General features: G+C 42.1%; 1 protein-coding gene and 1 pseudogene across 2 annotated transcripts in view; both read left to right on the top strand.

Annotated features, from left to right (window-relative positions):
* HDAC1 (histone deacetylase 1) overlaps positions 1–24,840 on the top strand; it is a 42,806-nt gene extending 17,966 nt beyond the window's left edge. The window contains exons 4-14 of one of the 2 annotated variants that reach the window (XM_067460598.1): positions 2,731–2,805; positions 4,917–5,055; positions 7,263–7,404; positions 7,517–7,609; positions 8,891–8,999; positions 10,920–11,060; positions 12,658–12,766; positions 12,856–12,986; positions 15,304–15,450; positions 20,570–20,618; positions 23,575–24,840. In XM_067460598.1, coding sequence (XP_067316699.1) covers positions 2,731–2,805; positions 4,917–5,055; positions 7,263–7,404; positions 7,517–7,609; positions 8,891–8,999; positions 10,920–11,060; positions 12,658–12,766; positions 12,856–12,986; positions 15,304–15,450; positions 20,570–20,618; positions 23,575–23,605 — 1,166 coding nt within the window. In that variant the 3' untranslated portion in view covers positions 23,606–24,840. Of the gene's footprint in view, positions 1–2,730; positions 2,806–4,916; positions 5,056–7,262; positions 7,405–7,516; positions 7,610–8,890; positions 9,000–10,919; positions 11,061–12,657; positions 12,767–12,855; positions 12,987–15,303; positions 15,451–20,569; positions 20,619–23,571 lie in introns of both variants that reach the window. The other variant, XM_067460597.1, reaches the window with a different exon arrangement.
* On the top strand, positions 17,414–17,508 carry LOC137095030 (U2 spliceosomal RNA; annotated as a pseudogene).
* Positions 24,841–25,970: the final 1,130 nt, after the last annotated feature.

Here is a 25,970-nt window from a genome sequence, read left to right as displayed (position 1 = left end):
AGGGTCGGTGTTTCCTTCTCCCCTTTAATGCTTGTTTTGCACTTGCGGGGATGAACAAAGGAACTGCTGCTTAGGTTTAGGAGCAAACCAATATTTTCACCCAACTTGAAGCAGTTGCGCTTCCTTCTTTGTGAGTAAGAGAGGGAGGAAATAGAGACATTGGAAAAGGAGCTTAAAATTGGCCTTGCAATAATAATATTGCAAGAATAATCTTGCTTTATTATGTCTTAGCCAAGATCTGAGAAAGTTGTGTGTGTGTTTTTTTTTAAATAGCTCCCAGAAGCCTTCAATCAGCAATGGAACCATCCTCCCCAAAAATAACTGCCTCTAAACTGAGACAATACATGTGAAGCATTTTAGATGATCCGTAGGTCGGTAGGATTGCTTGGAAACAGAGTTGGAAAACTCTGAGCTCTTGCATTCATTTCCATGTATCTTCCCCAAATGAATGGTTGTGTTATTTCCTACTCATTTCTGATGTCCACATTGGTGGTCTCTCCCTCTGCGTTTTCTTCCAAATGTGTTTGAGGGAAGAGTTCGTTAGTAAATTGAGATAAATCAACTTCCTTATCTGAACTGCTCTGACCTTACAAGTTCTACTTGAAGGCATGAACTGGTAAAGATACTGGACTCCTTAATCAGCTTTCACCGAAAGCGCCACTTTATCTTTTATTATTTACAAAATATACAAGACAACCTTTGATCATGCCCGTTCACATCTCAGCACACTGCGAGAAGCACATTTCTCTCTTATCAGAGCTTCTTCATCCGGTAAGCACAGGAAGCTCCAAAAGTGACACTCTACCAGTACTACACATTTCTATGTTTTAACCCATGCATTTCTGAAATCACACAGTTTAAACTATAAGTAATTTTCATACCATATAACATTACATACTGACAGGGTTAACATACCGTATATACTCGAGTATAAGCCAACCCTTATATAAGCTGAGGCACCTAAATTTACCACAAAAACCTGAGAAAACGTATTGACTCGAGTATAAGCCGAGAGTGGGAAATGCAGTTACTGGTAAATTTCAAAATAAAAATAGATACCAATAAAATTACATTAATTGAGGCATCAGTAGGTTAAATGTTTTTGAATATTTACATAGAGACAGATGTTTTTAAAGTCTCTTCCTCAGTCCCCTTCTTCCTCATAGCTGGCTTGGGGGGGAGAGTAGCAGCAGGATTTCATCCTCCTCCTCCTGAGGTGGCAGGCAGATGTTGTAAGCAACAGCCAGGAGACAGGTGTTTTTAAAGTCTCTTCCTCAGTCCCCTTCTTCCTCATAGCTGGCTTGGGGGGAGAGTAGCAACAGGATTTCCTCCTTCTCTTCCTGAGGTGGCAGGCAGATGTTGTAAGCAACAGCCAGAAGACAGGTGTTTTTAAAGTCTCTTCCTCAGTCCCCTTCTTCCTCATAGCTGGCTTGGGGGAGAGAGTAGCAGCAGGATTTCCTCCTTCTCTTCCTGAGGTGGCAGGCAGATGTTGTAAGCAACAGCCAGAAGACAGGTGTTTTTAAAGTCTCTTCCTTAGTCCCCTTCCTCCTCTTAGTTGGCTTGGGAGGGGGAGTGTTGTGGCTGAGCTAGTTTCTGACGATGAGGATGATGGGATTCAGATTCCTGTTGGGTTTCAGCTTCCTGGCTCTTTGTCTGTGCCTCAAATTTCTGAGCCTGCTTCCGAGGCTCCCACAGATAGTGCTGTATCAACACAGCTGTTTTCACCAGAAAGGAATTTTAACGAAGGAAATAGTGACCAGGTGCCTTCCCACGATGATACAGAAAGTATAGATAAGGATTTGACCCAAGAAGCTCGCCTTGATCTCCAGGTCAGGCGCAGTTCGCGTCTGGCAAGCAGACGGGAGGCTAGCCCGGTGCAAGGTCGTCGTAATGCTTTTATGATGCTGAGAGCTTAATGTTTTGATGTTGGGACGGTATTTAGGCCTTCTGGAAACTCTGTGAAAGTGTCAGTTCAACGTAGCTTATTAGCCTGAAAACTTCATGGAATAACCTTAGCCTGGAAAGTAGTACGCTTGGGATTTCTTGCATTGTGATTCTTGGGCCAAATGTTTCCTTGCTTGTACCTGGGACTCTGGTTTGAACTTTGCCAATAGGAGTATGTCTCCTGCTTTTACCTGAAGTTCTTTGGAACTGTATCCTACATTTAACCTTAATCTTTGGAGCTTTGCAATGCTTATTCTGTATTTTTGACTTGGTTTTTTCCCTCAATAAACTGTAAAACTACAGCTCTTGTGTGGTGGTGTGTGGAAGCAAGGTGAAGCCTACTCTGAGTTGTAACAGGGAGAGTAGCAATAGTATTTCCTCCTTCTCCTCCTGAGGTGGCAGGCAGATGTAGTAAGCAACAGCCAGGAGACAGGTGTTTTTAAAGTCTCTTCCTCAGTCCCCTTCTTCCTCTTAGCTGGCTTGGGGTGGGGGGGAGAAGCAGCAGGATTTCCTCCTTTCTGCTTGTGCTCAACATATCTAGATTACCTGAACTAATTTTGAGGGAAGATTGTGTTCATGCAATTCAGATTTCTGCACATTTCCATCAGATCTTGTCATCGTTGCTTAGCTTTCATATTGCTTTCTCCCCCAAAGTGGTGTTGCCTTGGTACAAAATCTATTTCAAAATCTGAATAGCTCTCTTTCTCTGTCCTGATGATTCTGTTTGTGCGTTTCAATAAATATTTGTTTTTTCCACAATCTTTTCTTCTTGTTTTCTTTTTGAAGTCAACGTCGGAGAGGATTGTCCTGTCTTTGACGGCTTGTTTGAGTTTTGTCAGCTTTCTACAGGAGGCTCAGTTGGTAAGTGACAATTCACATGAGAAATGTATTAAAGCATGAAAGATTTACATCTCTTTCCTCTTCGGAGGTAGGCTAATTTAACTGGATAGTGCAGTGCTTGTTTGCCATAGAGTCACCCCTTGAGGTCCTAGAGATTCCTAAAGAAGTGTTAGGTTAGAAAAAAGTAATTTTTATTTCTGGACTAGCTTGGGGACCCGGCGCTGCCCGGGTTATTAGAGAAAGTGGGTAATGGCGGTTCTGTATGCCAAGTTTGGTCTTGATTGGTCATTAGAAGAGGGTTGTAGCAATCTTCGGAAGGGAGTGGAGGTACTTGAAGTCCCATCATCCATAGTCTATTCTCCCCCAAACCTCACCAGAATGTTGAGTTGGCCATGGGGGTTCTGTGTGGCAAGTCATTGGATGAGGGTCTCAGTAGTTTCACTAAGTGAGTGAAGGAACTGCAAGTCCCATCATCCATGGTGCATCATCCTCCAAACCGCACCAGGATGTAGAGTACTGATGTTGTGCCAAGTTTGCTCCTTATTGGAAATTGGATGATGGTTGCAGTGCTCTCAGGAATTGAGCGAAGAAACTGCAAGTGCCATAATCCATGCTCGATCCACAGTCAAACCACTCCATGGCGTAAAGTGGGTCATGAGAGGTCTATGTGCCAAGTTTGGTGTTGTTCAGTCATTGTTGAGGGTCGCAGCAGTCTCGGAAAGCGAGTAGGGGTACTTCAAGTCCCATCATCCATGGTATGCCCTACTCCAAACCGCAGTAGGATGTAGAGTGGGTCATGGGGGCTCTGTGTGCCAAGTTTGGTTTTGTTCGGACATTAGATGAGGGTTGCAGCAGTCTTGGGAAGAGAGTGGAGGTACTTGAAGTCCTATCATCCATTGTCTGTCCTCCTCGAAAGTACACCAGGATGTAGAGAGGGTCATGGGGACTCTCTGTGCCAAGTTTGATCTTCATCAGTCATTGGCAAGGGTCTCAGTGGTCTCAGGAAGTGAGTGAATTGACTGCAAGTCCCATTATCCATTGTCAAATTCTTCCAAACTGCACCAGGATGTAGAGTGGGTTATGCGGGCTCTCTGTGTAAATTGTGGTCCTGATCCATCATTGTTGGCAGTTATAATGGTTTTAGGAAGGGAGTGCAGGTATTGCAAGTCCCATCGTCCATGGTGCATCCTCCTCCAAGCCGCACCAGGATGTAGAGTGGGTCATGGAGACTCAGTGTGCCAAGTTTGGTCTTTATCGGTAATTGGATGAGGGTTGTAGTGGTCTCAAGAATTGAGCAAAGGTACTGCAAGTCCCATAATCCATGGTCCATCCCCGGCCAAACCACACCAGGACGTAAAGTGGGTCATGAGAGGTCTATGTGCCAAGTTTGGTCCTGATCAGTCATTGGATGAGGTTAACAGCGGTCTCAGAATGTGAGTGATGGTACTGCAAGTCCCATCATCCATGGTTCATCCTCCTCCAAACTGCAGTAGGATGTCGAGTTGGTCTTGCAGGCTCTGTGTGCCAAGTCTGGTCTGTATTGGTAATTTTCTGACGCAGCCCCCTCTGGCCTTTTCCTTTCCTCTCTTTGCCATCTCGGAATCTTGGAATTGAGGCTGGCCAATCAGAGACCATATGCAAATTTCCTTCTCATGTCCTCGTTTCTGCCCTGAACTCTTTTCTCCACCAGGGGCTCCTATTGAAGCTGGCCAATCAGTGACCATATGCAAATAGCACCACTGGGGCAGCCAATCAGAATGTTGGAACTTTCAGGCTGGCCAATCAAAACGCTGGCACATACTCCTCCGTCGCACCGCCACACTTTTGCCCTCCCCATACAAACTTTCACCTTTATTATATACATAGATTTTCCTGTGCTCTTTGACTACCGTGAAATTGGAGAGCTTATTGTAATTGGATGCTAAAAGGTTGCCACACCATGAGAGTGAACCTAGTGGACTTTGAGTGTTGGGTTTTGGAAACTTTGGATGTTAAGTCTATCTATTTACAGGAATCCTGCAATTGCAGAACGTAGGCATCCCAAGCAAAGTCTTGGTTTTTTCAAAAAGTGGTCTGACCCATTCCTCTGGGCTCTCTTGCTTTGCCTCACCATTCTCGTATTCTCTCCGCAGCCAGTGCAGTAAAACTGAACAAACAGCAGACGGACATAGCGGTCAACTGGGCAGGAGGCTTGCATCACGCCAAGAAATCAGAGGCCTCGGGCTTCTGCTACGTCAACGACATTGTCTTGGCCATCTTGGAGTTGCTCAAGTAAGTTGGATCCCAAGATTCTAAGCTCCATCCCCTGCAGAAGTGGCCATTTCTAATGTTCCTGAACCTCAACATCATTACTTAGTTGTACTACTTTCTCAACACAGCAGCTTTTAGGCCTTAATTACATAGGTCATGCTTATCTCCACTGGATGAGATGTTCTTTATGCGTCTGCCCTGGGGCTGCTGCTATCTCATGAAGATCAGCTTTGGCAAACATTTTTCCTAAGTATTACTTCTTCTGGCTATGTGCGTGTTTCCTTTTTTACAATTCCCTTCATAAATCTATGGCCTATAGCAGTGTTTCTCAGAGTGCTGTCTGAGTGTTGCTGAACTACAATTCACAGAATTCAGAAATAGCCCCACCCCACCTGTATTCAATGTTGGCCATGTAGTTAGTGTTCCAAGTTTTGTGCAGATCCATTGTGGAATGGGTTCAGAGTGCTCTTTGATTATAGGTGAACTATAAATCCCAGCAACTGCAACTCCCAAATGACAAAATCAATTCCCCCCAAACCCCACCAGTATTCAAATTTCAGCTTATCAGGTACAGGGTGAGGCAGCATACCTTCCTTTTTTCAAAACTTAATAAAACCCATTGTATGAATCAGAATTTTTTTTTGTAATGTAGGCGCATACCTAAAATTTTGTTTTACGTAGTTTTGAAGATCAGATTAGGTAGATGACGTCCCCCATTCTCCATACACTGAGTAAACCGATTTCTGCCGTTTGTCATGACTCTTGCCAGCATAGCAGGCGTTACGTTGGCACTTGCTTCTTGGATGTTGGTCTTCAAATCTTGTAGGGTCCTTGAACGGTTGACATAAACACGGGATTTCAAAAAACCCCATAGAAAAAAATCACAAGGGGCCAAATCTGGAGAGCGGGCCAGCCACTCCAAATCCACTCGAAAAGTAGGCCTCAATGGCAAAAGCACGCTCCTCACTGTTCCAACGCATGATGGCGACTGAACTGTGTCAGGACAAAACTTTATACTCCTGCCTCTCGAACGAGACCACTTGCGCTCCGCTACTTCTTCAACCGACTGAATGACGCACATTTTAAAAATGGAAGTTATGCTGCCTCACCCTGTATTTATGCCAAATTTGGTTCAGATCCATCGTCATTTGGGTTCATAGTGCTCTCTGGGGGTAGGTGAACTACATCTCCCCTAAATCACTGTCAATTCATCCCAAATCCCTCTAGTATTTTCTGTTGGTCATGGGGGTTCTGTGTGGGACGTTTGGACCAATTCTGTTGTTGGTGGGGTTCAGAATACTCTTTGTAGGTGAACTATAGATTCCAGCAACTACAACTCCCAAATGTCAAGGTCTATTTCCCCCAAACTCCACCAGTGTTCACATTTGGGCATATTGAGTATTTATGCCAACTTTGGTCCAGATCCATCATTGTTTTGAGTCCACAGTGCACTCTGGATGTAGGTGAACTAGAACTCCAAAACTCAAGGTCAATGCCCACTCAAACCCTTCCAGTATTTTCTATTGATCATGGGAATTCTGTGTGCCAAGATTGGTTCAATGCCATTGTTGTTATAGTTCAGAATGCTCTTCGTTTGTAGGTGAACCATAAACCCCAGTAATTACAACTCCCAAATGACAATATCAACCTCTCCCTCAACCCCACCAATATTCAGATTTGGGCGTATTGGCTATTTGTGCCAAATTTGGTCCAGTGAACAAAAATATATTCTGCATATCAGATATTTACAGTACAGTTCATGACAGTAGCAAAATTACAGTTATGAAGTCACAATGAAAATAATTGTATGATTGGGGTCACCACAACACGAGGAACTGTATTAAGGGGCCTACAGGAAAGTCCAAGACTTAGTATTGAATCTGGGCGAAATGTGTTATGGGGAAATTGAATCCTATCAATTGTGCATAGTTTCTTTCTGGCCTTCCCCTACTTGGGGCAGCCAATAGTCAAGTGTTCCAAGATGTTAGGTTTCAAGTGGATCAACAATGAGGATGTACACAGGATTAACTCTGCTATTCTTTGAAGTAGCTCTTTTCCTTAGCTTGACCTGCTGATAGCGAGAGGGTTTGGAAAGCTTGAGAAACTTGGTCTTCCTGCAATATTTAAAATAGAAAGAGTATTACGTCTGAGCTTCTGGGCCGGCAAGTAGCATTTTTGACGATTCGGCTCCCTGTTCCATCCTGACCTTTTATTTCTCCCAATCCCAGGTACCACCAGAGAGTGCTGTATGTGGACATTGACATCCACCACGGTGACGGTGTGGAGGAGGCGTTCTACACCACAGACCGCGTGATGACAGCATCCTTCCATAAATACGGCGAATACTTCCCTGGAACAGGGGACCTGCGGGTGAGAACGGAGGCCCCGGCTTCACCCCCACCGCTTTCCCCGGAGAAGCCCAGCCACCCACTTCACCCTGGCTGTCCTTCCACAGTGCACCTCCTTTCCTTTCCTTCTCTAGGACATTGGTGCAGGCAAAGGGAAGTACTATGCCGTCAATTACCCTCTCAGGGACGGGATCGATGACGAGTCCTACGAAGCCATCTTCAAGCCGGTACGCTCCCCTTTTCTTTTTATGCCTCCCTGAGGTACTCCTTGGCCTCCAGAGCGGCATTTACTGTGAGGACGTAGATTTACTCAGGCTTCTTATTGCTTCTCTGTGGTGAGTGTCTCATCACACGCTAACGAATATTGGAAAAATACTTTTAGGCTGGAATTCTGTCCCTTCGCAGTGCTACCAGGGGAGGAAGAGCAGACAACATATATTCACTCCAAGTAGCTATTGTCTCCAATCTCTTCCTTCACTTCATCCATGTCCGATCATAGTGGTATCGTTGTGTCACAAAAAAGGAACTTGGGAGCTGGGAAAGGATGGGGGTGGCTTCTGAATGAAGATGGGGTGGCTGTCTGAACAATTTATTTATTGTGTCAGAAGCGAGTTGGGGATACAGTTAACATGTACTTAAAAACACAAAAATTAAGAAAACTTGGCATTGTGCTAAATGTCCTTTGATCAGAAGCTGGCCACTCTGGTGTCTCTGTGAGAGGGTCCCCCATTGTGCATGTTGCTTAGGTTGCATTGTAGTTTGCTCTTCTCCACACTCACATGTCATGGACTCCATTTGTAGCCCCATTTCTTAAGGTCAGTTCTGCATCTCGTGGTGCCAGAGCACAGCCTGTTCTGTGCCTTCCAAGTCGCCCAGTCTTCTGCGTGCCCAGGAGGGAGTTACTCATTCAATCTCAGCCACTGATTGAGGTGCTGGATTTTTAGCCTGCCACTTTTGGACTCTCGCTTGCTGAGGTGTTCCAGCGAGTAACTCTGTGGATCTTAGGAAGCTGTTTCTTGATTTAAGGCACTTGCCTGCTGGCTCATATCCGAACGGAGGATGGGCCGGAGATATCAATGCCTTGGTACTTTCAGTATTGGTGGCTACTTCCCGATGGATGTCAGGTGGTACAATACCTGCTAAACATTATAATTTCTCCTGTGGTGTGGGGCGCAGACATCCTGTGATAATGTGGCATGTCTTTCTCTCACACCAGAAGCGACTTGCAGACATTTTATTTATTTACCATATTTATATACTGCCACTCTCAACCCAAATGCAGACAATAGAACAAGCCCCTTCCCCAAAAGTTGGAATGGAAGCAATTTTTGACTTCACATGGATAATACAGTGTGATGCCTCAAAGTCCAAAGCTGCAAATAGAACTGTCTTGGTGCACGCTTTGAAGAAAGGTTGTCCTGGTGCCTGCCTACCTTGGATCCTCTTACACTTGCAGCAGTGATACCTGAGCCAGATGCTGAAACTGCCCTCTTGTTTGCCTTGATCAGGTGATGTCCAAAGTCATGGAGACGTTCCAGCCGAGCGCAGTGGTCTTGCAGTGTGGTTCCGACTCCTTGTCGGGGGATAGATTGGGCTGCTTCAATCTGACCATTAAAGGTAAAAGAGGGGTGGGTCGGCTGTATGTGCTGTATGTGCCCTAAGTGGCTTTTACCTAAAGCCCTAAACAGTTCTGTCCGAACATATCTCCCTTTATGAACCAACTAGAACACTAAGATCTGCCGGGGAGTCCCTTCTCTCGGTCCCACCCCTCTTGCAAACACGACTGGTGGGGATGAGAGACAGGGTCTTCTCAGTGGTGACCCTTCGGCTGTGGAACTCCCTCCCCAGTGACATTAGATTGCCCCCCTCTCTCCTGGTATTCAGGAAAAAGCTAAAGACCTGACTCTGGAATAAGGTGTTCGGGGAGTAGTGTAATATGGAATTGGACTTGCAGCACCACGAATAACAACTATTAGACTAGGTATGATGTTTTAATCCAGGGGTCTTCAAAGTAAGGCCTGGGGGGGCGGATACGGCCCTCCAAGGTCATTTACCCGGCCCTCGCTCAGGGTCAACCTAAGTCTGAAACGACTTGAAAGCACACAACAACAATAATCCTATCTCATCAGCCAAAAGCAGGCCCACATTTCCCAATGAAATACTAATAAGTTTATATTTGTTAAAATTGTTCTTCATTTTAATTATTGTATTGTTTTAAAGTGTTTTTGTACTACAAATAAGATATGTGCAGTGTGTATAGGAATTCATTCATGTTTTTTTCATATTATAATCTGGCTTTCCAATAGTTTGAGGGACTGTGACCTGGCCCTCTGTTTGAAAAGTTTGAGGACCCGGTTTTAATCTGTTTTTCATTATATGCTTTATTGATTTTATTGCTCAATATGTCATAAATGTTTTGTTTTGTATTTATAATGCGGCATTGACTTTTACCGTAATTGTAAGCAGCTTTGAGTTCCCGTCGGGGTGAGGAGAGTGGGGTAGAAATATAGTAAACAAATAAATACCTTGAAAGTTGCCCTACATTGATCCGATGAAGTGTTGGAAGAAACATCAACACTTTTCAGCCTGCGGCCCTCCAGGTCTTCTGGACTTCAGCCTCCAGAATTGCTAACCAATAGACAAGCTGGCTAGGGCTTCTGGGAGTTGGAGGCCCAAACACCTGGAGGGACGCAAGTTTAAGAGGCCTGATATAGAGCCGTTGAGGGCAGAGAGAGCCCTGTGGTGAAGGTCTGCTGCCTTGTTTTGACCTCTCCTTCCTAGGTCTATGTCACTCAAGGTGACACTCTACTTCCTGCCTTCATGGAGAGGTCATTTTCCCTTCTTTCCTGTTGTCTTTAGAGCTTTATTGCCTTTTTTAAAAAAATAAAAGAGTGTCAGGAGTCCTTTTTCGGCCTCAACATTCACAGAGACCTGAGGGTCATCTTTAGGGACTGTTCTGCGAAATTTATGTAACTTTCTTTTCTCTGTCTACTCATTGTTCTGAGATGGATTACCTGCAACAATAAAAGTAATTTTTTTATTCAAAAACATGCAAATGTGAGTAGATGAATAGGTACCACTTCTACGGGAAGGTAATGGCGCTCCATGCAGTCATGCTAGCCACATGACCTTGGAGGTGTCTAGGGAAAACGCCGACTCTTCAGCTTAGAAATGGAGATGAGCACCACCCCACAGAGTTGAACACGACTAGATGTAATGTCAAGGGGATACCTTTACCCTTTTATTTTACACTTTACTAGATCATCTTCTCTCCTGCCCCATTCCTTCACTGTGTACCACTTTGGGGTCCTTTACTGATGGGTGCAGTCTTATAAGTTGCGCCTTGTTGTGCTATATAGAGCTGTGCAAGATCCAGAAACAAACCCTGTTAAGCTGTTTTTTCCAAAATGTCTCTTGAAGTGGTCTCTGTCTCTGGGACCAGTCTCTCCAGCCCTCCCCAGTTCTTCCTCCACTCCTCTCCCCATCAACTTGATGCTCCTTCCTTCATTTGCTGCTCTCTTCTTCCTTCGCGTCCAGGTCATGCCAAGTGTGTAGAGTTCATAAAAAGCTTTAACCTGCCGATGCTGATGCTGGGAGGTGGCGGCTACACCATCCGCAATGTGGCCCGGTGCTGGACGTACGAGACCGCCGTGGCCCTGAACACGGAGATCCCAAATGGTAAAGTAGTGCTTATTCGATACTGATTTACACCTGATTGATGTAGAAGCAGGTCCCATCAGAACCCCACACTTAATGGGCGAGGACATGGAATAATGCCTTGTTAATGACTGCTTGGTGGAATGCCCTCCCTGCTTTTTTCCAACAAGCCAAGACCTTTTATTACACAAGCATTTTATAAATTAAAATAATAATACCTAATAGGATAAGGGATAAGATTAAAAGGTGATGGCTCTCATTGTTGGAAAATGTATGGTCAAATAATAATTAACAACAACAACAAAAATAATATCCTGATCTCACGATCATGTTAAAAAACAAAGTATGGATAGTTGAGTTTGCGATCCCAGGCGACAGCAGGATTGAAGAGAAACAACTGGAAAAGCTGACACAATACGAGGATTTAAAGATCAAACTGCAAAGACTCTGGCACAAGCCAGTCAAGGTGGTCCCAGTGGTGATTGGCACACTGGGTGCAGTGCTTAAAGACCTTGGCCTGCACTTAAACACAATCGGCACTGACAAAATTATCATCTGTCAGCTACAGAAGGCCACTCTACTGGGATCTGCATGCATTATTTTCCGATACATCACACAGTTCTAAACACTTGGGAAGTGTCTGATGTGTGATCCAATACAAAAGTCAGCAGAGTGATCTTGTTTGCTGTGTACTAATCTTGTTGTGTATCAAATAATAATAATAACAACAACAACTCAATAGGGTTAGGGATAAGATGAAAGGTGCTAGCCCTGCTGATTGGAAAATGTATGGTCAATTAACAACAACAGGAACAACAACAAGGGACCATAGGATAATGTATAAGATTAAAGAGTTTTGGCCTTCCCACTTGGAAAATGTATGGCCAATATAATAATAGTAATAATATTAATAATATAATACATTTTACATATAATAACAATAATACATTTTAATTATAATCATTATTATAACTGCAGTTTTGGCTATGAATAGGTTTTTAATTGGTTTAATGGATGTTAACTGTTTATTTTTCATACTGTTCATGCTTAATTCCATTTTAATATTTGTAGCTTTTAATTGTATTTTATTGGTTTTGAAAGCCATTTTGGGTCTCTTTTTTAGAGTGAAAAATGTGAAATATTATTATTAATAATAGTAATAATAGTAATGTATCATGTCTGTTTATTTAAGTGGCTATTTTATAAGTTTTATTGAGTCTGTTTTTATCCATTGGTTTGATTTGTTATTGCTGCCATGGCATTGAATGTTTGCCATTGTGTTTATTTTTCTGGAAAGCACCCTGAATCCCCTCAGGGAGATAGGGCGGGTTATAAATAAATTATATATTATTTTAGTAACAGTAATAGCGAAATAGTATTGATCGTTGGGGTGACCCTGTTCTTTTAAAATGGCATTTCAAAGCTACTTTAAAATGGGTTTTAACTCTATTTTTAATAATGTTGCTGCTTAATTTCTTTCAAAACTTTTGCTCTTTTCTTTTAGTCTCTGTGAAATGTTATTCTCTGCCTTGGGGTCCTTTGGTGGGATGTGAAATTTGCACAAACTAATAAACAAGTGTTCCGACTCCCTTAAAAGAACGTAAAATTTCTCCCGCAGAGCTTCCTTACAACGATTACTTTGAATACTTTGGCCCAGACTTCAAACTCCACATCAGCCCTTCCAACATGACAAACCAAAACACCAACGAGTATCTGGAGAAGATTAAGTGAGTCCTGTGGGTCTTGAGGGAGGTTTTACTGTCTTGTCGCTGTCCCTTTTGGGTTATCTGACGCCTCTGTGGCTTCTTCATGCCAGGCAGCGTCTCTTTGAGAACCTGAGGATGCTTCCTCACGCTCCGGGGGTCCAGATGCAACCCATTCCAGAAGATGCTGTGCCAGAAGATAGTGTGGATGAAGAGGAAGAAGATCCCGACAAGCGGATTTCCAGTGAGTAACAAATACACATGCTTGTTGGGATTATTACTGGAAGAAAAGGCAGGCAAACCTTGGTGACCATTGCTCTCCTCTGCATCTCTCAGGGAGTCGCTCTCTATTTCTCAGAAGGAGCATAAGACAAATCAGCCTCTTTCTGCCCTGTTTCCCCCAGAATAAGCCCTAGCTGGAAAATAAGCCCTAGCATAACGCTCATATTATAAACCCTCCCCATAGATGTATTGAATTTTTTAAAATCGTGTCAGGAGCAACTTGAGAAACTGCAAGTCGCTTCTGGTGTGAGAGAATTGGCCGTCTACAAGGACATTGCCCAGGGGATGCCCAGATGTTTTTTTGATGTGTTACCATCCTTGTGGGAGGCTTCTCTCATGTCCCTGCATGAGGAGCTGGAGCTGATAGAGGGAGCTCATCCATGCTATAATAATAATAATAATAATAATAATAATAATAATACTTTATTTATACCCCGCTACCATCTCCCCAGGGGACTCGGTGCGGCTTACATGAGGCCAAGCCCAAAATACAATACAAGCAATAACAATAACAATACAAGCAATTTAAAAACAACAAAACAATAAAACAATAACATAAGCATTATCAATAGGACAATACACTTTAAAATCTATGGGTAGGCCAAATGTAATTAAAATTTAAAATATTAAAAAATAATGCTGGACATGGACGAAAATGATGGGGCAGTTTGTGGGAACATACGAGCAAACCTAAAACAGTATAAAGTGCTTTGGAGGATGAAGTGCTATGGGATCATTATTCTGGGAAGGCACACTGGAACAACCACGACTTCAAGCTCCCCTTAAAGATTGCCAAAGATGGGGCATGCCTGATGTCCTTAGGGAGTGAGTTCCAGAGTTGAGGGGCCACCTCCAAAAAGGCCCTCTCTCTCGTCCCCATGCTCTCTCCGGATTCGAAACTATGAGCTGACGGTCTTCAGTCTTGCCAGCACAAGGGTTTAACCTACTGCGCCACCGGGGGCTCCATGACATATTGAATTATAAATAATAATAATAAGGAGCCCCCGGTGGTGCAGTGGGTTAAAGAGAGTACGGATGAGCTCCCTCTGTCAGCTCCAGTTGATAGTGAACATTAGAATTGAGTAAATAGGGTATATTACACTATGTAACAAAATTTGAAAAATGTTCTGTTCTTTTTTGAAAGTGTTATTTTCTGTTTAATTGTGCAGCCGTAAAAATGAAGTTTCTGAGTGTAACAACTACTTTCAAAGTAAGGACCTACTTTGAAAGTAGCTGTTATATTCCAGAAACTTTGTTTTTGTGACTGCCACAAACTATGTTGAATTGGTTGAGATTCAGTGATAGCAAAATGTGCTGCAGGATATCCCTCCTGCACAAAGTTTTTGCAGTTTAATAAACTCTTCCCATGTTTTTTATGATAGAACCAATTAGGAAATGACATTTATAACCCAGGAATAAAAATGGTTTACATAGTGTTACAATCTATATAAATAAAAATGTAATGTTCGTTTGTGGGATTAACAGAACTCAAAAACCATTGGACGAATTGGCACCAAATTTGGACACAAGACACCTAACAACCCAATGTATGTCCTTCACTCAAAAAAATGATTTTGTCATTTGGGATTTGTAGTTACTGGGATTTATAGTTCACCTACAATCAAAGACCATTCTGAACCCCATCAACGATGGAATTGAACCAAATTTGGCACACAGTCCTCCCATAACCAACAGAAAATACTGGAAGGGTTTGGCGGGCAGTGTCCTTTCGTTTTGGAGTTGTAGTTCACCTACATCCAGAGATCACTGTGCACTCAAACAATGATGGATCTGGACCAAACTCTACACAAATACTCAATATGCCCAAATGTGAACACTGGTAGAGTTTGGGGAAAATAGAATCTTGACATTCGGGAGTTGTAGTTACTTGAATTTATAGTTCACCTACAATCACAGAGCATTCTTCATCCCACCAAAGATAGAATTGGGCCAAACCTCCCACACAGAACTCCCATGTGGGCCACAGCAACGCGTGGCAGGGGACGGCTAGTGTGTGTGTGTGTGTGTGTGTGTGTATATATATATATATATATGGTATGAAACTCTTCTTAAGGGTTGGTTTAACCTCTGACTGAATAACCATGTTACAAAAGGAGGCTTGCCACAACAGCTTGGCAGCAATATGAAAAGTTTGGAAAGCTCTGTATTAGAGCTGAGGACTTTGCGAGGCTTTTCAGGATTTGACCCTCATTTTCCTTCCCTACCTGGAAACTTAGCGCTTCTGATACATACTCCTTTTCTCTCCATTTTCCTTGCAGTCCGCTCCTCGGATAAGAGGATTGCGTGTGATGAAGAATTCTCTGATTCCGAGGACGAGGGTGAAGGTGGGCGCAAGAACGTGGCCAACTTTAAGAAGGCCAAGCGTGCAAAGACCGAGGAGGAGGAGAAAGAGGAGGAGAAGAAAGGTGGGGAACTCAAGCTACTTGCACAGTTCTTATTTTGCAGGAAGAGCAAAGTTTCCCAGTTCCAAACCCTTGCGTATGTTTGCAAAAAGAGAGAAAAAGAAAAACAAGTACCACATATACTCGAGTATAAGCCAAGTTTTTCAGCCTTTTTTAAAGGCTGAAAAAGCCCCCCATGGCTTATACTTGAGTCAAGATTATTTATTAATTTACTCTGTTATTATTATTATTATTATTATTATTATTATTATTATTTTACTGACACAAAAACACAGTATGACACAGCAAACAAGATATATATGCTGGATTTTGTATCACAAATTTACAAGTTGAACACTTCCCAAGCGTTTAGGACTGTGTGGTGTTTTATTATTATTATGATTCCATTTATTATTTTACTCTATTTATTATTTTACTCTATTGTTATTACATTTACACTATTTTACTCTATTATTATTATTATTATCTTTATTACATTTATTATTTTACTCTATTATTTTACTTTATTATATGTAAGCAAATTTACATTGAAGGTTAGAATAATGGTTTAATCAGAGTTGGGCAGTCTTATCTTAAATTACAGTTTTATGTAAATATTCAAAAACATTTAACCCACTGATGCCTTAATTAATGTCATTTATCTATTTTTAGTTTGAAATTTATCAGTAGCTGCTGCATTTCCCACCCTCAGTTTATACTCGAATCAATACGTTTTTCCAGTTTTTATGGTAAAATTAGGTACCTTGGCTTAAATTTGGGTGGGCTTATACTCAAATATATAACGGTTAATTGCTAAATCTTATCTTTTTTCTTATGGGTTGCTTTCAGGAATCGATCCATCCCATACTATCTATGCTCATAGATTATGTGTCCCCTTCCAACACAATCTCAGGATGCATTTGCACTAGAGAATTGAGGCAGTTTGACACCACTTTAGCTTCTATGGCTCAATGCTATGGAATGCTATGGAGTTGTAGTTCCACAGGGTCCTGAGACTTCTCTGACAAAATACAAAATATTATCTAAATTATAATGCGACAAGGATCCCCGGGTTGAGGTTGCCTTGTTTCAGGGGACAAGGCAACCTCAACCCGGGGATCCTTGTCACATTATAATTTGGATAACATTTTGAACTGGGCAGCAAGTATTATAATTTGGATAATATTTTGAATTGGACAAGAATGTGTACTATTTGGACTTTATTTGGACTGCATTTTGAAGACAGTTTCCTTTTTCAAGGACTACGAGATAACCAAGTAGCACTTAGACTTGTAATTTCTTTGTGTGGTTTATATGCAGTGTATTTACACAGTTTATGTTAACATAGTTTTGTTTGGATAACAATTTGCAACTTGAATTTTATCATTGTTGTAGATATCTGTGTTTCTTTGATATCCTGAGACTTCTCTGTCAAACAGTGCTGCTGTTTTGCCAAACTACAGCTCCGGCTATGCCATTCCATTGAGCCATGGCTATGAAAGTGGCACCAGACTGCATCCATTCTACAGTATAGATGCACCCCTTGACAGTGGAGGGAAATAACATATATATATATATATATATATATATATATATCTCGATATATTGATATATAGATATATACACACACATATATCATATATATAGGTAAAGGTAAAACATTCCCCTGACCTTAAGTCTAGTTGTGTCCAACTCTTGGGTCCTCATTTCCATTTCTAAGCCGAAGAGCCGGCATTGTCTGTAGACACCTCCAAGGTCATGTGGCCGGCATGACTACACGGAGAGCCATTACCTTCCCACAGAAGTGGTACCTCTTGATCTACTCACATTTGTATGTTTTCAAACTGCTAGGTTGGCAGAAGCTGGAGCTAACAGTGGGAGCTCACCCCACTCCCTGAATTTGAACTGCCAGCCTTTTGGTCAGCAAGTTCAGCAGCTCAGCCACTGCGCCACCAGGGGGCCCTTGTATCATATATAGGTCATATATATCGCTTCTCAGCCTTTTGGCTAAGATCAAGTGTAATATGTCATATATATTACATATATATATATATACATACACATGTAGCCAGAATACCTTAAACCACACATTTAAGATGCATCTACACTGTCAAATTATTAATCCCAGGATCACATATCATTGAGCCATGGCCATTAAAAAAGAGACAAGGTTAATTTTGGTGGGGTCATTTAGCCCAAAAAAGGTGAGCATTAGATTTGAGTAAATGGGATATTCCTTGCTGTTGTGGAGAAGCTGCTCTCGGAATCTGAACCGCAGCTAGACCTTAGAAATGTATCCAGTAGCATTGAGTGCTCTGAGCATGTGCAAAGTGTGTCTGTCTTCAAGTTCCCAGTCTCCCTATCTCTGTATTCTTACACATTCGGGGGAGTAGCTTCAAAGTCTCATCTTGTTAGTATCTTAGATATTAACTGTAGCAGAAAACAAACTGAGTCATCCATGCAACTCCTTTTTCAGTCTCAACCTATTCAAAATCCAACCATTTGGGGACACATTTCTGAGAAAATGGGGTCCCAGTATCCCAAGTTATGTAAACTTTTAAGTGTGTGGACATGTCATTTCGTAAGACGCCGTCTGCCTGCAAATCCTCAATCTGTTGCTTCCTGGTTCTCAGGGCAACAGCAAAGTGAGTCTTCGCAGCTTTTGCAATTTGACAGTTCTGTCTCCTTGATGTCGCTTTAAATAAAAATCGGCATCACGCGGAAATCTACATGTGACTGAGAAGCTTAGTTACTTAATGCCTGTACCATCTTCAGAAGTCTTGAGAAAGTTTAAAACTAAAGGAATCGTCAGCTGTTCCAACTCTTTCAAAAGCTTCCAATTATACATATATACTAGCCGTCCCCTGCCATGCGTTGCTGTGGCCCACATGGGGGGTCTGTGTGGGAGATATGGCCCATTTCTATCATTGGTGGGGTTCAGAATGCTTTGTGAACTATACATCCCAGCAATTACAACTCCCAAATGTCAAGATTCTATTTCCCCCAAACTCCACCAGTATTCACATTTAAGCATATTGAGTATTTGTGTAGAGTTTGGTCCAGATCCATCATTGTTTGAGTCCACAGTGATCTCTGGATGTAAGTGAACTACAACTCCAAAACCAAAGGACACTGCCCACCAAACCCTATCCAGTATTTTCTGTTGGTCATGGGAGAACTATGTGCCAAGTTTGATTCAATTCCATCGTTAGTGGGATTCAGAATGCTCTTTTTGTAGGTGAACTATAAATCCCAGCAACTACAACTCCCAAATGACAAAATCAATTTTTTTGAGTGAAGGACATACATTGGATTGTTAGGTGTCTTGTGTCCAAATTTGGTGTCAATTCGTCCAGTGGTTTTTGAATTCTGTTAATCCCACAAACGAAAATTACATTTTTATTTATATAGATAAATCTATCTATCTATCTATCTATCTATCTATCTATCTATCTATCTATCCTGAAAGCCTGGAAACAAACCCTAGGAGGAAAGGTATACTAACAGTCGGTAAACTGCATGGGATTTCTGGGAGTTGTAGGCCAAAACACCTGGCGACCCACAGGTTGAGAACCACTGATCTAGAAACTCTTATAGAAACTCTTATGTTCACTATGGTTTTAAAAAAGGTATTTTATTGTGTTTTCCCCACTTTTCATGGGGGTCCTTTATCTTTAATCTTCAAGATTTGAGTGGAGTTGGTAGGTTGCAGTTCCAATCAGTTTTTAATAGATTTCCCTAGTTTTCTAATGAAGGGTCACTCCAAAAACACTAATTAAAAGATCAATTTTTAGGATTTGCAGGTTTTTTGGGGGGATTCAATGACCAAAGTTTTAGATCCTGGGGTAACAGCTTTCCCATCCCATTATCTGGTATTTACTTTTCTTTGTGGAGGTTTGCTTTTGAGGCTGGGCTTTTGGGTACATTTTGCCAACTGATATTCTTTATCAGGAACAGTGCGATTCTTTAACCAGCAACAGTTATGAATGAAACAAAAACTTTTTTTTATTATTTATATCCTTATCTTTGCCAGTTTTGCTTTACAACTTCACTAAGGACAGATAAAGTTGAAGCGTGGGACCTTCATTCCCAGTGAATGAAAAGATCACATGATAAAGCATTATCATCATCATTATTATCATTATATTTATATTTATTATTATATTCATTACTAGCCGTCCCTGGCCACGCGTTGCTGTGGCCCAGTCTGGTGATCTCGAAAATAAAGTAATGAGAAAGTGTTGGTTTTTAATATATGTAATTTCTCTATGCTTGTGGGCAAGCAGTTTGTGGGGGTCATAATGCTCATTGATTGTTGGTGAACTGTAAATCCCAGTAATTACAACTCCCAAATGTCAAGTCTATTTCCCCCAAACTCCATCTGTGTTCATATTTGGGAATATTGAGTATTCCTGCCAAGTTTGGTCCAGATCCATCATTGTTTGAGTCCACAGTTCTCTCTAGATGTAGGTGAACTACAACTCCCAAACTCAAGGTCAATGCCCACCAAACCCTTCTAGTGTTTTCTGTTGGTCATGGGAGTCCTGTATGCCACGTTTAGTTCAATTCCATCATTGGTGGAGTTCAGAATGCTCTTTGATTGTAGGTGAACTATAAATCCCAGCAACTACAACTCCCAAATGACAAAATAAATCCCCCACAACTCCACCAGTATTCAAATTTGGACATATTGGGTATTAATCCCACAAACGAACATTACATTTTTATTTATATAGATTATATTCATTATTATTATATAATAATGAAAATAATGAACATAATACATGTAATAATAAACATATTTATTGCATTTATTATTTTCATTATTATTTATATTTATTATTGTTAGTATTATATTATTATTATATTTCTTGTTGTTGTTGTTGTTACTATCAGTATTATTATTTTCAGGTATACCCAGGAAGACTAGGAACTTTCCTCTTTTTTTAATTGGAAGCTTAAATGTCATTTGCTGCTAGATTCTCCACATTTCCATAACCTTGAATGGTGGGTTAGGAGGGGGGTAACAAGAAACAACGGGGAACACTATGAAATAACAAGAGGAAATTAGAGTTTATGAATAAATGTATCTCCAGGTAACATTTCTGCAGCTAAACCTCTTGTGTTTTGCAATCTCTTCCAGAAGTCAAGGAAGAAGATAAAGCAAAAGAAGAAACAGTGGAGCCCAAAGGGTGAGAGGTTTTTGTTCCTGGAGCCCATCAATGTCGCTTACCTTTGTCCTTCTCTTTGGGCCACAAAAGGACCCTTGGGGTCAGTTTCCAGCTTGGCTGCTGCTAGGAAGGAAGAAGAAAGAAAAAAAGAGGGGAAGGAGGGAAGAAAGAAAAGAAAGGAAAGGGGAAAGGTATAAAGAGAGGGAAGGGAAGGGAAAGAAGAGAAAGGAATGAGAGAGGAAAGTATGAAGGAGGAAAGCAAGGGAGGGAGAGAAGAAGGAAAAGAAAGGAAAGGAGAAGAAAGAAGGAGAGAGGCAGGAAAAAGGAAAGAAAGAAAGGGGAAAGGTGTGAAGGAAGCGAAGGAAAAGAACAGAAAGGAATGAGAAGGGGATGTGCATGAGAGAAAGCAAGAGAAGGAAGGAAAAAAGGAGAAAAAAGGGTGAGAGGAAGGAAGGAAAGAAAAGAAGGGGGGAAAGGCATCAAGGGGGGGGTAAGGAAAGAAAAGAAGGGAAAGGCATCGGGGGGGGGAGGAAAGAAAAAGAAGGGAAGGTAAAAGAAAGGAGGGGAGGAAGGGTGGGAAAGAAAAGAAAGGGGGAAAGATATGAAGAGAGGGAAGGAAAAGAAGAGAAGAATGAGACGGGAATGTGCATGAGGGAAAGCAAGGGAAGAAGGAAGGAAGGAAAGAAGGAGAAAGAGGAGAAGAAAAAATAAAAGTGAGAGGAAGGAAGGAAAGAAAGGCAAAAGGTATGAAGGGAGGGAAGGAAACGAAGAGAAAGGAGTGAGATGGGAATGTGCATGAGGGAAAGCAAGGGAAGAAGGAAGGAAAGAATGAGAAAAGGGAGAAGAAAGAAAAAGGGAGAGAGAAAAGTAGGAAAGAACAGAAAGGGGGAAAGATATGAAGAAAGGGAAAGAAAAGAAGAGAAAGGAATGGGACGGGAAGGAGGATGGAAGAAAGCAAAGGAAGAATGAAGGAAAGAATGAGAAAAGGGAGACGAAAGAAAAAGGGAGAGGAAGGAAATAATAGAAAGGAGAAAAGGTATGAAGGGAGGGAAGGAAAAGAAGAGAAAGTAATGGGACAGGAAGGTGCATGGGGAAAAAGCAAAGGAAGAATGAAGGAAAGAATGAGAAAAGGGAGAGAGGAAGGAAATAATGGAAAGGATAAAAAGTATGAAGGGAGCGAAGGCAAAGAAGAGAAAGGGATGGGAAGGGAAGGTCCATGAGGGAAAGCAAGGGAAGAAGGAAAGAAGGAGGAAAAGAAGAAAATAAAAGTGAGAAAGGAAGGAAGGAAAGGAAAAAGGTATGAAGGGAGGGAAAGAAAAGAGAAAGAAATGGGATGGGAAGGTGCATGAGGGAAAGCAAGAGAAGAAGGAAGGAAAGACTGAGAAAAGGGAGAAGAAAGAAAAAGAAGGGAAAGTATGAAAGAATGGAAAGGGAAAAGGTATGAAGGGAGGGAAGGAAAAGAGAAAGTAATGGGACAGGAAAGTGTATGAGGGAAAGCAAAAAAGGAGGGAAAGAAAGAAGGAGAAAAAGGAGAAGAAAGAAAAAAGGGAGAGAGGAAGGAGGGAAAGAAAGAAAAGGGGGAAAAAGAGGAAGAGAAAGGAAGGGAGAAGAAAGGAGGAGGGAGAGGGGGAAAGAGATAGAAAAGGGGGTGTGTGAGGGGAAGCAAGGGAAGATGGAAGGATAGGAGAGGGAATATGCGTGTGAAGGAAACAGAGGAAGGAAAGAGAGTGCCTTGAGCATTTGAAAGCCACCATCCTTTCCATCCTTTTGGAAAGAAAGGCGGAATGGCCCTCTTGCAACCCTGAGTTTTTCATTCTCACAATCCAGAGAGAGAAGAGGGGCAACGTTTGCAGACACCAAATTGGGAGGGATAGCCAACACTCCAGAGGACAGGAGCAGGATTCAAAACGATCTTGACAGATTAGAGAGATGGGCCAAAACTAACAAAATGAAGTTTAACAGTGACAAATGCAAGATACTCCACTTTGGCAGGAAAAACGAAATGCAAAGATATAGAATGGGGGGTGCCTGGCTCGAGAGCAGTACGTGTGAAAAAGATCTTGGAGTCCTCGTGGACAACAAGTTAAACATGAGCCAACAATGTGATGTGGCGGCAAAAAAAGCCAATGGGATTTTGGCCTGCATCAATAGGAGCATAGTGTCTAGATCTAGGGAAGTAATGCTACCCCTCTATTTTGCTCTGGTTAGACCACACCTGGAATATTGTGTCCAACTCTGGGCACCACAATTCAAGAGAGATATTGACAAGCTGGAATGTGTCCAGAGGAGGGCGATTAAAATGATCAAGGGTCTGGAGAACAAGCCCTATGAGGAGCGGCTTAAGGAGCTGGGCATGTTTAGCCTGAAGAAGAGAAGGCTGAGAGGAGTTATGATAGCTATGTATAAATATGTAAGAGGAAGCCACAGGGAGGAGGGAGCAAGCTTGTTTTCTGCTTCCTTGGAGACTAGGACGTGGAACAATGGCTTCAAACTACAAGAGAGGAGATTCCATCTGAACATGAGGAAGAACTTCCTGACTGTGAGAGCCGTTCAGCAGTGGAACTCTCTGCCCCGGAGTGTGGTGGAGGCTCCTTCTTTGGAAGCTTTTAAACAGGGGCTGGATGGCCATCTGTCAGGGGTGATTTGAATGCAATATTCCTGCTTCTTGGCAGGGGGTTGGACTGGATGGCCCATGAGGTCTCTTCCAACTCTTTGATTCTATGATTCTATGAAGGACTATTGGGAAGAGATCTGGGCAGCATCATGGGAAACCCTGTGTTGGAGATAGGACTGCAAAATGCAGAACACTTCTCTGTCTTTTGGGAGATTTTAGCTGGTTCTATTGCTCGGCCTTGACCAAACCAGCCAAACTTTCCAAACGGATGGAAGGGGGATTCGAAATGTCAGCTGTTTCCTTGCTTTCGAGCTTGGCAAGACCCCGCTGTTAACATGCCTTCTCTTTCTGTCTTCGCAGCAGCAGCATCAAGGAGGAGACAAAGTCAACCTAGAAGGCCACCCTTTGGCCACCCAACCCTCCCCGAACGTTGACTTCGCTCTCTCTGCCTCCCTTCCTCATGTTCTGAGAGTTCTATTTTGTACTTTTCTGTAAATATTTCTATATAAATATATTGGAGGCAGTGGGACCAGGCGGGATCCCTCTGGGACGGTTCGGAGGGACTTCCTTCCGGCGGCCATTGCTTTTTTTTAAAAAAAGAAAAAAGTTATTTTAAACCGTCTCCTTTTCCCTTCCTCTTCTTTTCCAAGGACTCCCGTTCCCTCAGGACACTCTCTATGGGGCTTTTGCCTGCTTTTTCCTTAGTCTTCCTGAGGTATGGATACAGCCATAAAACTTTGGGGGAAATATGTGGGTTTTTAGGGTTTTGGGGGGAGGGGGAGAATAGAATTGAAAGTTGTGCACCTATGAGAGGATTCACCTTGTTTACAATTAGTCGGCCTCCTAAAATGCAGCCGACTAATAGCACGATCAACGTTTTCGGATCCGCACTATGCAGTTACAGCATTTGGGCACCACTTCCTAACTTGCACAGAAATCCTACAATTTGATCTAACTTGAGAAACGCAGATTTCTTTGTTGGAGAGTTGAATATCACAAAACCCTGAATGTTATAGACAGTTAAAGTGGGATGAAAGTGCTACAGCTGTGCAGTTTGAACAAGATTGAGTGCTCATCAATGTGAAGTCTGTCCACAGTTGCATCCAGAGCTTCCCAAACACTGGGGTTTTGGAGTTCAATCCCCAGAATCCTCAATCACTGGACAAAGCAATAGAGGCTGCTGGGAGTTAAAGTCCAAAAAGCTATAGAACTAGAGTTGGGAAACAATGATTCCCAGATTGTGGACTTCAACCCCCAGAAGCCCCAGCGAGTAACCATAGGGGACATTATGGGGGGTGAGAGGCCCAGTATAGCCATGCCTTTTTTTGGGAGTGGGGATGGTGGGTTTTGGGGGTAAAAAGGCCTTTTATTTTTGTAATTCTCTCAGTCTTTGCCGTTTTCTATTCTCTCCAATGCAAGTTCCAGATGGTTCTTCCTTGTTCCCTTTGATACTAGTCTTGGTGATGGATCATTGCATTTGTGTGGTTTTTGGGGGGTGGGGTGGGGTGGGGAGATATATATATTGTGGTGTTTGTTTTTTAAAAAAATGCAACAAAAAGATGGACTTTTATTTTTGTTGGTTTTTTTGGAAAGGAAAATCTTTGTAATAAAATGGGTCTGTTTCTCGGTTTTGAAGAGTGCCTTTTTGACAGTTTGGGAGAATGGAAGCTGATCCAACGCTTGCAAGTCGACATTTTTTGATGCATTTTGCTAAGAGGTTAAAAGAATGGCAGTTGTTTAAAATGCACTTTTTGTGGTCCTCAGCTGTTCCTGCCACGTGTTGCTGTGGCCAGTCTTCCCTCTCTCTCTCCTTCCTTCCCTCTTTTTCTTTTCCTTCTTTCTTCCTTCTCTACCTGTGTCTTTCCTCCCTCCCTTTGCTCTTAGGTTCCATCCTTCCCTCTCTCATTCCTTCCTTCTTTCACTTTTTTATTTCCTTCTCTCCTTCCTTCCTTCTCTGCCATTCTTTCTTTCCTTCTCTCCTCCTTTCTCTTCATCCTTCTCTACCTGTGTCTTTCCTCCCTTCTTTTGCTCTTTGGTTCCATCCTTCCCTCTCTCATTCCTTCACTTTTTTATTTCCTTCTCTCCTTTCTTCCTTCTCTACCTTTCTTTCCTTCTCTTCTTCTTTCTTCCTTCTCTACCGGTGTCTTTCCTCCCTTCCTTTGCTCCTTGGTTCCATCCTTCCCTCTCTCATTCATTCCTTCTTTCACTTTTTTATTTCCTTCTCTCCTTCCTTCCTTCCTTCTCTACCATTCTTTCTTTCCTTCTCTCCTCCTTTCTCTTCATCCTCTACCTGTGTCTTTCCTCCCTCCTTTTGCTCTTTGGTTCCATCCTTCCCTCTCATTCCTTCCTTCCTTTTTTATTTCCTTCTCTCCTTCCTTCTCAACCTTTCTTTCTTTCCTTCTCTCCCTCTTTTTCTCTTTCCTCTCCTTCCTTCTCCCTTTCTGTGTATGTGTTTGTGTATATATTTGTGTGTTTGTGTATATATGTGGTTTTGCACATGCGTTGTAATGTATTTTTTGTTATTTTAGCTTTCTAAGTCTCTTCTGTTGTGTTTTTCAGTGTTTTTATGAGTGATGGTCACTCGATGGCCTGAAAGGTGTATTGCATCCAAATTTGGTGACAATTCGTCCAGTGGTTTTTGAGTTCTGTTAATCCCACAAACAAACATTACATTTTTATTTATATAGATAACAATACATTGCACAATGTAACATTTTTATTCCTGGGTTATAAATGCCATTTCCTAATTGGTTCAATCA

This window comes from Anolis sagrei, chromosome X (assembly GCF_037176765.1).
Source record: "Anolis sagrei isolate rAnoSag1 chromosome X, rAnoSag1.mat, whole genome shotgun sequence".
Classification (NCBI taxonomy): domain Eukaryota; kingdom Metazoa; phylum Chordata; class Lepidosauria; order Squamata; family Dactyloidae; genus Anolis; species Anolis sagrei.
The sequence above is the reverse complement of the archived record's forward strand: the minus strand, read 5'-3'. Positions and strand labels throughout refer to the sequence as shown.